Raw genomic sequence first — 14,150 nt, 5'->3', positions numbered from 1 at the left:
AATATGTAAACCGAAGAACCAAGTTATCTTCATACAGACTGCTATATCGATCAACCTGAACACTACCAGGACAATTGCCTATAGCTGAGTGTGAACCAATACGGCCACTCCGCCTTTCTACCCCCATGTCTCACAATGCGCATAACGGAGACACACGTAATGGATAAACAGGAGAACTATGTTCCACTGACAGATGAGCAGTAAGCGAAAGCGCAACGCCAGCATTGGCGTCAATTAACCGCTGTCGGATACGGTTTCCGTTATGTCTTGCCAACTGTAAATACTGCAATGATTAAGCGCATAGAAGAGTGAAAGCGGTGCGTCGAATCGCTTACGCTCATTCAGTGGCGCCGCGATAATTATATTTGAATAAAATTATACTATATCGTGCGCTCAGGGGCACATGAGATATTGAACCACTCCGTTGAGGCACTGCAACGAATCACAGTAATTCCAAGTATTTTTGCAACGAGCGATTTACCAGGTGATCACTTAAGCTTGCAAGTTTTAAATGAAAGACGAAGCTAAGACTAAACGAAGAGGTACTTAATAGATAATTTTCTATATGTGAACACCAGCGATAGGCCCAATATTACTCGAGAGTGGTATTATAGAGAGTGGAGTATTATAGGGAGTGGTAATTGGCAATTAAATCAATCAAATCTTATTAAGCCTTCGATTATGAGCGTCCGGCATTAGGCAATAAAACCCTCCTGATAATAAATGGATCTTTTCCAGCATGTTACCGAAAAGTATCTTGTAGCAATAAAGGTTGCTTGGAAAGCAGTCACTAATGACTTGTACCGTCAATGAATTTATTAATAATCTGAAACACGCATAAATGTTCCTCACCATATAATCCCTTAATGGTATACAAACAGTGGCGGCATGTTCCATTGCAATACCAATCATAGTGCATTTGAATTCTGGCGTCGCCCTGAGTCACATTTTAAAATAAAAAGGATAATTTTACTTGACAAAAGAACTAGCAGAATTCACTCATACACAAGAATTGCAATTCTGTGTCTTATTTATTTCAAAGATTCATAAGCTCAACATCAATGTACTAGCGTATCGCACGTCAAATATGTCTTGTATGTCAACGCTTGAACGGTTCGCTGCGTATCCCAATATTATCTCGGTTTCAATGCCCCTATGATAGTGCGGCTAACTGCTAAAAACAAACTACAACACATGGTAGTCTAGGTTTAAATCCTGGTGTAGACACCGCGTTTCATGCTGACAGCCACCCAATGGCAACTAAGACAGGCCAAGAGGTACTTGTTTTGCCAATTCTAATACCTAGAACATCTCTCCAACAAAATTTCACGACTAAAGGAATCATTATTACCAATTCGTTGACAATCCTCGAAATTGCTTTTTAAATCAGGATCGATAGAGCTTGGAAAGCTTCATGGCAGAATTCTTGGAAAATGAGTAATATGCGAAAATTTCAAACACGAAACCGAAACATTTGGTGCCCAAAATTTAATGTTAATTTTAAATTAAAATTTAAAATGGAAGGAGAAACAAATATATATGAAGGATACAAAGGGCAAAGGATAAAGGAAAGAAAGTTTATGGACGTTTCTTGAAAAAGGAAAGATTTGAACATGCTGAATTTCAGGTACTCCCAGTTCCGGGATATTCAATTTTGAAGTGCGGTACAGCATAGCCTCTGGATTAGAGCCCATAATAAATAACTAAATATTATAATATCTTGGACTATGTGGCTTGATCGGTAAAGCCTTCAAATAAAAGGGAAAAAGAAAAAAAGAAGTCCCGCCGATGACACAGTATTGCTGCACAATCGATGTGGGTATAGAGAAAATATAATAATTATAACAACGCAACAGACGTAATCACTAATGATGCGGACGTTGTATTTGACTATTACCATGCATGTGTAGATATTCGAGACCGAGGTATAACTGGGCAGCGACCATCCGCACCTGTTCCACGCCCAATACTCGGGATGCCTTTGTTAATTTGTTCAGGTCAGATCCTTTGACGAACTCCATAAGGGCTATATGAGCTGTCCGGGTTTCAAATGCGGCATAATAAGATACGACAAATTTGCAGCGAGCGACTGATGCAACTAGCTGGCAACCCCAAAAATACAGATTAGATACCTGTTAGAGAGAGGTGTTAATGGCTCTATATTCGAATATTTGGGTTACATTTGTGGTGCACGACTAAGCTAGATCTCTACCCTGAAGAAACAGTCCTTCAACATTTGTTCTCTACTTCTGAAGCCTCTTGGCTCTAACCTTGTTGTGTGTAAGCTTGTCACTTGTAGCGCAATAAACCTATGTTCTTGCTAGAGATATCTAATATAGCTTGAAACATTACAGATGAGTCGTTGCTGAGAACTTGGTCAGACAAAATGACTAGAATTGAGCTCGGAACCTTGACGATGTGGACCCCTAGTTCAACCTAATTTTTTTCTGATTTAAAAGCGCGCTCCGTCTGGGGATCAAAACGTCAATCTAGGACGTAACTGAGATTATCGCTGCCTTATCGTTGCCTCGAACGCTGAAGCGGCAAACCTAGTAGCAACACAGAGCTAAGCAATACTACGTTGAAACATCGAACATGCCTACCTTATCTGAACAGGCATGTCTAGCCAACTGGAAGTGCTGGAGAGGAACAACCTTAATACAAAGTTCAAGGTTTGTTGGTATGTGGCGCCCTCTGTAGGCACAGCCGAAACCACCCTGGCCAAGCAACTGGTCTCCCCGCAGAGTCCGCATAGCTGGCACGAAACTCTTTACATCCCACGACTTGTAGACAAACTGCACAATGAAAAACAATCATAATAAGAAAATTATATTTTCTTTGGCCAAGTCTCGTAGCCAACACCAACGCGACATCGATGGGAAATCATTCTGGACATCGCTACGGTGGTGACGTGATTTGCTCAATTTGGATCTAGCAAGGCTAAACTTCAAACGTATTGATTTCATACAATCTATACGTTATATCCGTAACTGGCACTCACCAAACTGCTCTCCTTTTATAAAAACCTAGTTTATATAAAAGTTTTTTATAAAAAGCCTTTTATAGAAAAGGCTTTTTATAAAACAAGATAAAAAAAAAGAAAGTGCCTGCTGATTTTTCTGTAAAGCCGTTGAATTCACCACTCACCTTATTAGCGACCTCCTCCATACGATCAGCGAGTTCCCGCCAATTAACCGGATTCGGCCGGTTCATCTCAAGTATTTCGGCCACATCGGATAACGCCGTCACAAATCGGTGAAGCTGCCCAGCCAACCAGGCTCCAACTGCTGGGCATGATTGAAGTATTCGAAGATGCATCGTGATGAGGTTCTCCGTCACCGAGTCGACCAAATCGATATGGACCTAAATGTGTAATTGTGAGTTATCATTGGAATAACAATCGTCCAGTTTGGGATAGTTAATTTGAATCACAAAACTAAATGGGCAAGATCCACTAAGCTCCCATTAACTTACGGCTCCTATTGTCGTTAGTCTGTGGAACAATGAGGAACATTTATATCTATATTGTGTTGACACATAAGCATGGTTCAATGACGAAACAATGTAGAAATGAATATCAAATGAATACAATTGTACTTCAATGTCGGATAGGGGTAACTTTTTACATTAATTATCACACGCGATCATCGAGCATTGGAATTGCTACGTTAAGTGTAATGTTTTTAACCAGCTCTTGGCAAACCGTTTCTACGTATATACGAATGTACACAGCCATTAGGGGGATAAATAACCTTGTTGAGTAACCATTACTGGAAAATGTTCAATGTGCACTTGTCGTCCCTATCCCCTAACTACTCTAACCACTTAAACGATTAACATTATTACTAGCTATTCAAATGGGTTAACTTAAGTAGGAGACATTTCGCAAAACGAGACGTTTGATGAGAAGTTCGCTAGAGTGAAGTAACTGCTCCCGGGCAAAGTACTGTAGAGGCGGCAGTTGTATCTCGCTGAGATCGCTTAGGTCGATCCGAAGCTGCCTGAGCAGCGTGGCTGCCTGGCGAAAGACCATGCTCCGCATCCCGTCCGACTTCGCCTGGCGTTCGACCAGAGGAAGCACGCGGGTTGCCTATAATCGAATATTATGCATGAATGTAATAATACAACATCAATATTACCGACGATAAATTCGTTACGAGATAACTTTTGCAAACTTTAGATAATCTAATAATGTTAGACATCTTTAGATAACATGGTGCTGTGATGCGGAACACGTAACACCGAAACTCAGGCTTCAGGCGTTTTCCTTATAATGTCGTAGCCGTGATCGACAGTAGTCCAGATTCGTGTTATGCAAGGAGCCAGCCTTGTCAAACAACACTAATGCACATAAACCTAAAAATAGTCACTTCGGTTTCAGGCATTCAGTAGGCTTAACGGATTGGATGTGAGTTACTCCCGTTAGCCCACGCGTCTGGTGGTCAAAGACAGCCTGGCCCACGGTGCAGCACCATTAGATATCAGGAAAATCAGCTGTTAGCTGAAAACAGCAGACTCAGGTATTACTTGTTCGGCAAAAATGGCGCCACGATCGGCGCCTTCTAACAAGACCAAGACTGTCTCAACTACAAATGCATACACAAAACTCCAACAAAAACAATACTTCGCACGATTTGCTTGACGGCGAACTGAATCAAAAACACGTCTCCTCCTAAAAGGAACCTGCTCCGAGCCGACATAAGTAACTAAATTTTTATAATCCTGGTGCCTTGTGAAATAACTGTTAGACTAGCCACGCGTGCTGACTAATTGAATAAAGGAACTGACCCCAAAACATCGATTCTTCTTGCTTATGTTTAGAACATTTGGACCTATAGAAGGCAAAGCATGTCGCTACCACAGGGGACCAAATACTACTATTCCCTAGCCCGAAGATGCAATATTCATTACATGCAGCAGAGCTAAGGCATACACATTCCTCGTTTGTAATAAAATTATGGAGCAATTTAACGCAACTAAAAGCGTTATTGACATGGCACAATGATGATCTTCAATCGTTAACAGCTTTATCGTATTAACTCATCATTCTGCGCAAAACGAAACCCCGACGAACACTGCAGCACACGTTTGATAAATCAGCACCACTGCTAGTGAAACTAATAACTGATAATAATAATAAACCGTATAGGTGTAAATATCGAATTCTTGAACTTTGCGCATTACTTGCGGTCGTAGCTGCGCTGGATTCATTGTTTTGGCCAAAAAGTGCCCTCGGAATTGAGTACTGTCTCAGACGACGAGTGCGGCTGCTCTAACGAGACATTTTTGTGGTATGGACTCCACAAGAATACTGATGGGTCAATCCTGTTTAGCCAGGAATCGAACGCAGTTCTACCGAGCGTGTAAGCGATAGTGAAAAGCAAAAAACTTACAGAAAACTGTTAATGAAATGGCCGCTGTGTACTTCGTTCTCTGGGAAAAACAAGGGTTCTCCATCGACATCACTGTGAACAATCGGGACCTGTTTGACAGTCGATGCTGTCGATTATGTTATTGGCTAAATATTATTAGCATATAGTAGGTACGTACCGGCTGAGCACGATGCTGACTCACCGGGCTCTGTTCGACCTGTTTACAAACCACAACTGGGTCCCGTGCACCGGCGCTTGACATTCGTAGCCTCTTCGATCGTTTGGAGTGCCGTCTGCGCCTACGACAACTGTCCTCGTTTAGTTCGAAACTAATTGTCTGGATTGTTCCAAAATATAGATACGTATAGAAATAGCGAGCGAAATATCTACATTAGGTCGGTTCTGTTAATGCAAATATCGTTGCGTTACCTGTAGCAGTTGGGTTTCACCTTCATTTCCCAGACCCAGTGAATTGCATGGGGTGTTTCATTGGATTTGTAAAATATCCTATCATTTTCTTTCCGCAGCAGCCGATCGATAAATGATGTCGACGTCAAAGACTTTAACAAGCTCATTTCAACAGAATTCCTGATAGCATGGCTGCGATGGGGCGCATGAATGCCCCTGTGATGGCAAAGACGGAACACGGCGGCTTGGCCTCTGGTGGACGACATGAATTGTCTTCATTGTAGTGGTAGTCAATCGCTGCTAAAGAAAACCTGTAATGAAGTAGAACAGCTTGACTAACAAAAAAGGAAAAGAATAAACAGCCTCTTTGCGCCGTAAGGTATGGAGCTTTTTCATTAAGATTATCACCTTATATCAACAACGTGACGCTCTTTGCTGCGCGTGTCATAGAGGCGAAACACAGACCGCAGAAACGAACCAATGCGTGAATATCGACAAACCGATAAAGAAAGATTTTATTTTTATGACACCTTAACAATGGTTCCGAAAAACTTCTCAAAAGTTCTTAGTAAAATGCACTGGAACAATTAATTTGGATGACATCGGCTAGTTACCGACTTTTGTTTATGATTGCCCCTAATCCCACTTACGCTATGATGAAACTATACGGCTTTCTGCAAAAGTTCGGCAAGTAAGTCATATATGATTAAGTGTCGTACGACTTCATGTATTTGAGCTGTGGCAAATCGTATGGGCACGAAATACTGGTCGCCAAAGGTCAGAGTTTTTATTGTGACTGCGTGCATACTCACAACCACCCACCTATACTATTTGATTCATATATTCAATTCCACGTGCATGATCTCTATTGTACCATAATACATAAACTATATACTAATGGACTGCAATAGGGTTATCACCTGGAGTTAATAGTACCTGATATACGACTGACTTTGTATTTAAAATAATTCAGTGTATACAATTTCAGGTATGCTCGTCACCAATAAAATTCAACTAACCGCCTGGAGGCGCCGTGCCAGTGTGTCTGCAGGCCAAACTTCAAAGTATGCAAGGCCGTCTGGGTTAAGATCTGGGCAATTAAAAGCACTCAATTTTTTACCCATTTGCTAATATTAAAGTATCAACTCCTTAAACGTATTTACCGTATCCTAGCGCGCATCACTTCGGTGTAAAGTTAATTCACTTTATTTTCACTTCGGGTCCAACGGATTATTTTACCCTAGAAGATGGAGATGTCTGGCAAGAGACATCACGGGTATAACAAAGTGTGCTTCCGACCCTGATGCATTCTCATATCGACATTCCAGTGTAGTTTGATGACAGGTTACAATAGATCTTACCATCGCACATTCTTCCACATTATATAACAGTAGGTATAATATACAGGCTACATTTTGTTTTATGTAGATCACTTAAACGATGCTTGCTGCCGGCAGCAAATGTCCACGATGCAGTGATCCGTTATATTCGATTTCGAGTGCAGTTAGTGCATCAAGATCATCACGAAGCCAAAAAAAAACATGAAAAACAGTTGGCTTTCATCAAACATTTTTCAAAAAGGAACCACGTTTTAAAACAATATGGCGCGCCAAATAAGCTTGAAAGTGCTCAATCACATTTTGTAAACATTGATTTCATTAAAAAGTAATAATTGTTTTGTATCTTTTCAAAACTCTGGCAAAGGCATCTGTGGTAAACTTTATTTAATATAACTGGAAAAAACTGCCATCCGCCTTATAGTTCTTGATCGAAATCGTGTAAGGCATTTGCCAAAAATTCTCTTCCGATAAACTTATGAATTTTTCATCGCGGCAGTGGATGACTACATATTTATATTATGTAGGTACTAGTAGAACGTCGGTCAATAACGCCACACGCAAAAATTGGTGGGATTAAGAATTAATCTTTTTGGAGGTCAAAAGTGACCGATAAGGAAGAGGCTTGAATGATCAGAAAGCCAGTTCTGGATTAAATGACGCTGTGAGGGGATACGCGGTCTTGCTGAAACATTGATTGCGTACTATTTGCCTTTCAATATTTACTTTTGTCGGGGTCTATAAAACCCAGAATTATACATCCGTGTATGCTTCGTGTTTTTGAAAAAACTGAGCTATCCTTAAGAGAACGGACTTACTTATTTTTCATATAGCGTCTATCTAGCGACCAGCACCTTACCCTGCTGTAGTTATAAGAAATGCATTTCCGTGTTTTTGTCGTTTTTTAGTTTTCAATTTTTTAATTCAAGTTGATTTTTTCGAATCAACCCAACCTCAACTTTTCAGTAAGCCTTTCATATTGGTGCGTAGGTCTTTTCAAATAATTTGGAAGCCATATAGAGACTGATATCCAAGCCATCGTTAACTGCGTATAATTAAAGAAGCTTACAATCACGGATATAATAGGCACTGCACGGAGGCTCTTGACTGTGGGTTGTAACTTACTTGCACCTAAAGCACGACATGCTTAACTCGATTAAGGCGATATTACCATTTGACTGCAGATAGAAGAAGTTGGAACACCTAAAGGTGTTCAACTTTGTTTGCAAAAAAAAACAATAAGGGAAGACAAACTAAGAGCGGGAGCTGCAGAACCGGTGTGCTAATGCTAATTGACCTATAAGGTCCGCAACTAGTCAAATTTCATGTATATTATATTGAGTTAATTTTCTATTTAACAAACTTTAGGAATGGATCCCTCGGGAAAGCGTTTGGCGCATTCTGTGTTGGGTTTATACGTAAAGAAGATAAGATGAACCACCAAGTTAACAGCTGTTATTAACTGCCGACTGCGTTCACATAGTACTTACAAAATCGAGACGTTCTATTCATTGATGATAGTTAATATCTGGATTGTGCACCGTACTGAATACCCATAGGTCAAGGCTTTCCTAGAAGGTTCGATGCCACTGGACTCTTTCAATGCCAGGAATCCCTTTTCACTAGTTTTAGGCACTTTTTTACGTTTATAATGAAAGTTAAATGAAAGTCGAGTAAATCAACTAGTCGCAGATGTGACAGAGGGGAAATACATCTGGCGTTTTTAGCAAACAAGCCTGTAAAATCGAAAAATCAACTATATGACACGGTACGACAGTAGGTGTTCTGGCGCGTTAAAAGTCCTGGAGTTCAAAAACTGGCCATAGCTTTTAAAGTGACTTGCATTACATTTTGAACATATTGCTGGCCCATCATTATTGGACACTCTGCAGGTCTTATCTGGTACGATAAGAAATCTTAGTACTTTATATTTGAGTCGAACTTTTGCTGTCAAGGGATGAAGCAATGACAAAAACCATGAATTAATCCTTAAAAAGATCAGAAACACATATCCTAAAGGTGCTCGAACTCCTACAAGATTCCTTATAAGATAATTTATTACGAGCGCCCATCAAATGCTAAACTCCCCATATATTTAAATTCCGAATGGAATGGAGGGGAACAGACAAGAGATACGAGAAACACGCACATTAACAGTAGATTCACTTGTCCAATCATAGAAGTACACCACACATGGTGTTACAGCCTGTTCTAAGTATAATACAATAACTCCTCTTATTAAAGAAGCACTGGTTACAGACCTTATTATGCTTCGATAAGGTATATATATATATATAATGACGCTTTTGGGACGTTATTTCTTTGATTTTACTTTCGAAAATGTATCCGAACAGAAATATATCTAGAAAAGTATTTCTACGATTGTTTTCTTGCATGTGTTAGAGATGCTATTGACATAGCCGACGCTTACCGCGACTACGTCTAAAATTGAAGACGAACCACTCATTAATCACTTTGAAAATACTCTTTCTGTACTCCACAAAATTACCGTGTGTCAAACGATATTAGTAAGAATAAATTCGCTAAAATACCGGTCAGATACGCTACCTGTAAAAAAATCCAGCGGAATTAAAAGTTCGCAGACCGAATATGCCGAAAATGCAAGAGCTTAAAACGACCTATAGGTAAAGAAGGCGCAAAAGTCTCAAAAAGGCAACCACTGCACCCTACCTGCACGATTGATAATTGGTATTCTTCTCTTCAAAATGGCAGTCACTTTCTATATTAACAACGGCTTGTTGAACCATTTTGATCGACTGTTGAGGCCTTTAAGTCTAAACTCTCTTTGAAAGCTTTCGGCTTGGCGCATAAACATTTTTCAGATTTTTGATAAGTCGCCGAAAAACTGGCAGGAACGTAGACCATCGATTTCAAGAAAGCTTTTGATTACACTGCTTTACAGCTTTTATTGACGCTTCGCTTAGAGCGAAGATATTCTATAATAGCTTATGTTTGCTGAACTTACAAAATGACGCACTGCTTTTCACCATTACGAGCTTTTTCTACTACTTTTATTTACTGTTTCAAAAATGTATAAAGGCACGCCTTTCTTAATAATTATCCATGATATATCTATTACACTTTAAAATCCAATATAGGTCAAGCAGTTTTTCCTCTCATTTCAAATCCCGTCACACATTGACATAGAGCAACGCGAAACTGCTGAGCAAAGTTTTAGCCTTCTTTTTACTAAGAGCACAATCCCTGTTCATAAAGCCGGTGTGGTCGACGCGGGTTGGGTTTGTTCTTGTTGTTGTCGATATTGTTCTACCAAGCGCGCTCTAGCCTTATTTTCGCATTCACACCAGCTACCAGTACATTTGCATCGTGTGTCGCTTTTTTCTTGCATGGCAAGATACTTCTGGACGGTAACCTCCATGCGACGTGATTTGCGATCAAGTAGGTAATCTCGAAAGCCAAGATACTTATATACAGCTATAAAGAACAAAACCATACGAAGCATCGGTAAATCGAGTATTTTAATAAATTTATACATATTTGAAATTAAAATATCCAGTAAAGAATATTTAATAGTGTATATTATAAATACGATCATAATCATAGTGGGATACATAGAATTTTTTTGATATATATAATGTGCTATAGTCCAATAGAAAACAATTGTCTCTGGATCGACAGTAAGGTCTCATGCTAGAAACCCACAGCTCGCCTCAGTGTTAATGGCTCCAGCCAGAATTGAGTAAACGCACTTTACAGTAATTTCAAGGGATGTATATCTCTCTCTGGAGATTACTACGACTAAACAAAACAAAAACACCTCGTCGACACAAAGATGCTGGTTTTCTGTAATATTGTATAAATCGCACTCACATTGCGCTGGCGTAAAATTTGAAATTTTGTACTTGAGGTGATAACGCACGCAAAAAGAAGGCTCAATACGGATAACAGTGAGCGTCATCTACAGTTTGAGATAGACGTAAAAGAGTACCGTATAATACATGATTATCGATTAAACAGGTACGTCATACTTAATTTTACTAAAATTAGTTCGGCTAGAACCATCAACCGCAGAATCGTTGCCATTTGTTCAATTTCTATCGCAGTTTGCCTATAAATGTATAAACGGTATTAATTATTGACAACTGATACCTGCCATTATTTCCGTTGCGCTATATTTTACGGTTACCGAATACTCACCATAACCTACACCGATTGCGACAACCATAAAAAATCCGCCCTTTATAATGCCTGTTCCAGAACCCGCAGTTGATCTTGGTGAATGGTAACTTACTCTGGGCTTATTCTGCAGAATAACACGCACAGTTTGTACGAAATGCACGTCAGATAGGTGTTTTCATTTTTCATGGAGTCTCAAAACTAGAAACACTGTTACATCATTGAACAGATAACAAATAAAATAAAGAATAATTTAGAGTCCTAATTTTTTTTTTGTATAAAAAAGGCCTAGCTTACGTGGCGTTGATGCAGTATCACTCACAGTTAAATCAACATGATCATCGGCGAATTAATTAATATCTAATTAATTTATTAATTAAATATTAATTACTTAAATATTAATTAATATATTTAAGACTTTGTATTTGAAACTTGGGATCCTATCCTGTTCAGTTGATATTCTCATTTTCCTCTAAAGAAGATATTTTAGTACTAATTTGAGGTTCTCGGTCCTTTGGCCATAATTGTTTTTTAAAGCCTTGTTGTATTCTTCTTTCCTGCTACTCTAATAGATGTAGTCCAAAAACAGTAAAATATCCCAGTGACGTTTACCGGAATCGGTTGATGCCGATTAAATATTTCTAAATCTTCAATGATTCACGGTACCATGTCTATATACAAATTCACTAGCTAGTCATAGCTCGCTTTGCTTTGTATGGCATGCACGCCATTATCGAAAATCTTATATGTATAAATACAACTAATCGATGCAGATTTCCTTGATCAAAAGCATATTTTTGTTTAAGCTCTAGCGGACTATGCAGTGGTGACCTGTGTAGAAAAAGAAGGGCTTTCCAAAAATCAACCAGATAATTTAACCAGATAGTAACCAAAAATACATTTCACTTTTTATGGCAATTATAACTGGTTGTAGCTTCGGGTTGAATTGTCGTTACTATAAAATCGTTGGTGGAAATGCTCCTTTCATACCATCCCTCAAGCGGCTTATCTCTACGTCTGAGGAAGAACTACTTTTCGTTAAGCGTCGCAGAAGCAGCAGCCACGGTCTTCTTTTCCTGTAGCTCCTTTCCTATCTTATCTGCGATAGTTTTTTTTTCATGAGAAAGTTCGTTTTGAGCTTGAATGAGTGGATACCATGTATAATAGGTAGCAGCAAAGCCTAATGCGCATCCAAGGAAAATTGTCGGTGAGGAAAGTCCGCGGGGTTTTCGAATTCTCATGGCATTCGTTGGCCCTTACACGAGCCTAAAATCCAGTAACTACAAAACACGACAAGATGATATAATTATTATACTGGAACATTATTTACTTAAATCGATTATTGAGACTACAGCTGTATATAACAGGCTGAGCATAATCTAAAAATTATGAACTAAATTTTCTTTGACCGGTATAACCCTGTAATAGTAGTTACATATAATGATCCAGAAATTGCTGATAGCTCACCAGATAGAAGCAAAGCATTCCTGTTAAGTTAATAATAATAATAATAATAACAATAATTATTATTATATTTTTCATTTGGATTTAGTTTACTAAACCAGTTCAATCCTCAACTCCTCGGCAAAAGGATATTTTTTTGTAAGCCCCGAGTGAGTAGCATACGTTTCAAATTCAGAACAAAGATGATAAGACATTCGACCACAAATTATAACAATAATGTTTCTAAACAAAGGAAGCTACGTTGGTTAAAGCCAGATATATACTACGGCGTGGTTAAAATCGGCAGTCATTACGCTAGTGATGAAACAAATCAAACCATAATTACTTTTTTGTCGTCATAAGTTACCTAAGAATCCCGTAACACGACACATGTCGCTTGTTAAAAATTGTTATAAATAAAATCCACGCTAGATTCTTAATCAGTAACAATTAAAACGTAAGCTTAACAAAACAAACGACTCTCATTCTAATGAATTGGTTCAATTACACTACCGGTAAATAACTATTTAAAAAAAATATTTTTTCGTACTTTTCCAATAAAGATCTTCACGAATCATTGCTGAAACGCAGATCGACACATATACTTATTAAACATTTCGATTACAGTAGGCAACTTTGCCCATATCTTCACTTGTACGTCACAGCTCAATTTTTACGTAGTTGTTCTAATCAGGTTGTATCACCTGATGTTATGTCTGCCGCGCATTAACGACCAAACTTGACACTTATCAAGGTCAGTGGCATAGCGAGGACAGTTCCTGCTTTTCCGTGTCATCTATTTCGTAAGCAATTCTAATGGTATTTTTCTAGACTATACCATGGTTAAAATAATTCAAGCACTTTCTTGTGGTCCTTGCTCAATACTGCATTTGTTCCTAACCTCTTTAGTTGTGCGGTGCGTTCCAATCGCACTGTCCGTGTTCTGTTTTGGCGGGTAGACACCCGCTAATCTAGGGTCGCCGTTGTTCGTTTAGTTCCATACTTGCTTCGCTGCTTTCTGCAAATGCACAAAGAATTCTTCCGCAACGGGCAAAAACAAATCAGAGTGGATGATTTAATATCGTAAAATTCATTAATGGTTTGATATCTTTATTGGTTGATTGCAGGGCTGTTTCTAGCTGGAATGATATAGGCGATTTTACTCAAGGGTGAATGATGTACAAATGATCTCGCAGATATGCATGCATGGTTTTCATTTTGTCGAAATGCTGTATTCTCGCTAAGTTAATTTGTTTCTATTCAGTTTATCAAGTTAGTAGAATTCTCGATGCAAAATAACGCAGTTTAATTGGATGTAAACTATTTAGAAATTTAATGTATTAGAGAGGTTTCATCAACTTGTGACATTATCTGTAGTTTGTTTGGTCATAAAGCCACAGGAAGCTATTTACAGCACCCTCTCCGTAACACG

General features: G+C 38.9%; 2 protein-coding genes and 1 long non-coding RNA gene across 19 annotated transcripts in view; 1 reads left to right on the top strand and 2 right to left on the bottom strand.

Annotated features, from left to right (window-relative positions):
- LOC111263430 (uncharacterized) overlaps nt 1–5,885 on the bottom strand; it is a 28,375-nt gene extending 22,490 nt beyond the window's left edge. For 8 of the 9 annotated variants that reach the window (XR_015312297.1, XR_015312299.1, XR_015312298.1 and 5 more), the window contains exons 1-6: nt 5,802–5,885; nt 5,551–5,671; nt 3,881–4,090; nt 3,148–3,363; nt 2,604–2,795; nt 1,898–2,102 (exon numbers count right to left, since the gene is read on the bottom strand). Coding sequence is in view for 6 of the 9 variants with exons in the window: in XM_086969604.1 (XP_086825730.1) it covers nt 1,898–2,102; nt 2,604–2,795; nt 3,148–3,363; nt 3,881–4,090; nt 5,551–5,671; nt 5,802–5,827 (970 nt within the window). In the remaining 3 variants the exon portion in view is untranslated. Of the gene's footprint in view, nt 1–1,897; nt 2,103–2,603; nt 2,796–3,147; nt 3,364–3,880; nt 4,091–5,393; nt 5,471–5,550; nt 5,672–5,801 lie in introns of those variants that run through there. The other variant, XM_086969607.1, reaches the window with a different exon arrangement.
- Nucleotides 3,243–6,957, top strand: LOC111263431 (uncharacterized). 2 transcript variants are annotated; one of them, XR_015312301.1, is made up of 4 exons: nt 3,243–3,377; nt 4,382–5,707; nt 5,903–6,159; nt 6,769–6,957. It is a non-coding gene; the product is annotated as an uncharacterized LOC111263431 (long non-coding RNA). The 2 variants fall into 2 exon arrangements; XR_015312300.1 differs by having other exon boundaries at nt 5,900–6,159.
- A 3,161-nt stretch (nt 6,958–10,118) lies between these two features.
- LOC111263429 (uncharacterized) lies at nt 10,119–13,771 on the bottom strand. 8 transcript variants are annotated; one of them, XM_086969612.1, is made up of 4 exons: nt 13,620–13,771; nt 12,431–12,555; nt 11,297–11,402; nt 10,119–10,573 (listed from the first exon to the last, which is right to left on the bottom strand). In XM_086969612.1, the coding sequence occupies exons 2-4, from the start codon at nt 12,464–12,466 to the stop codon at nt 10,347–10,349; spliced, it is 369 nt and encodes a 122-aa protein (XP_086825738.1). In that variant the 5' UTR covers nt 12,467–12,555; nt 13,620–13,771; the 3' UTR covers nt 10,119–10,346. The 8 variants fall into 8 exon arrangements, with proteins under 8 accessions (XP_086825738.1, XP_086825742.1, XP_086825740.1 ...); XM_086969616.1 differs by having other exon boundaries at nt 12,266–12,555; nt 13,620–13,770; XM_086969614.1 differs by having other exon boundaries at nt 13,557–13,625.
- Between the last annotated feature and the right edge of the window lie 379 nt (nt 13,772–14,150).

Source organism: Varroa jacobsoni, unplaced genomic scaffold (assembly GCF_002532875.2).
Source record: "Varroa jacobsoni isolate VJ856 unplaced genomic scaffold, vjacob_1.0 scaffold_764, whole genome shotgun sequence".
NCBI classification, from domain to species: Eukaryota; Metazoa; Arthropoda; class Arachnida; order Mesostigmata; family Varroidae; genus Varroa; species Varroa jacobsoni.
The sequence above is the reverse complement of the archived record's forward strand: the minus strand, read 5'-3'. Positions and strand labels throughout refer to the sequence as shown.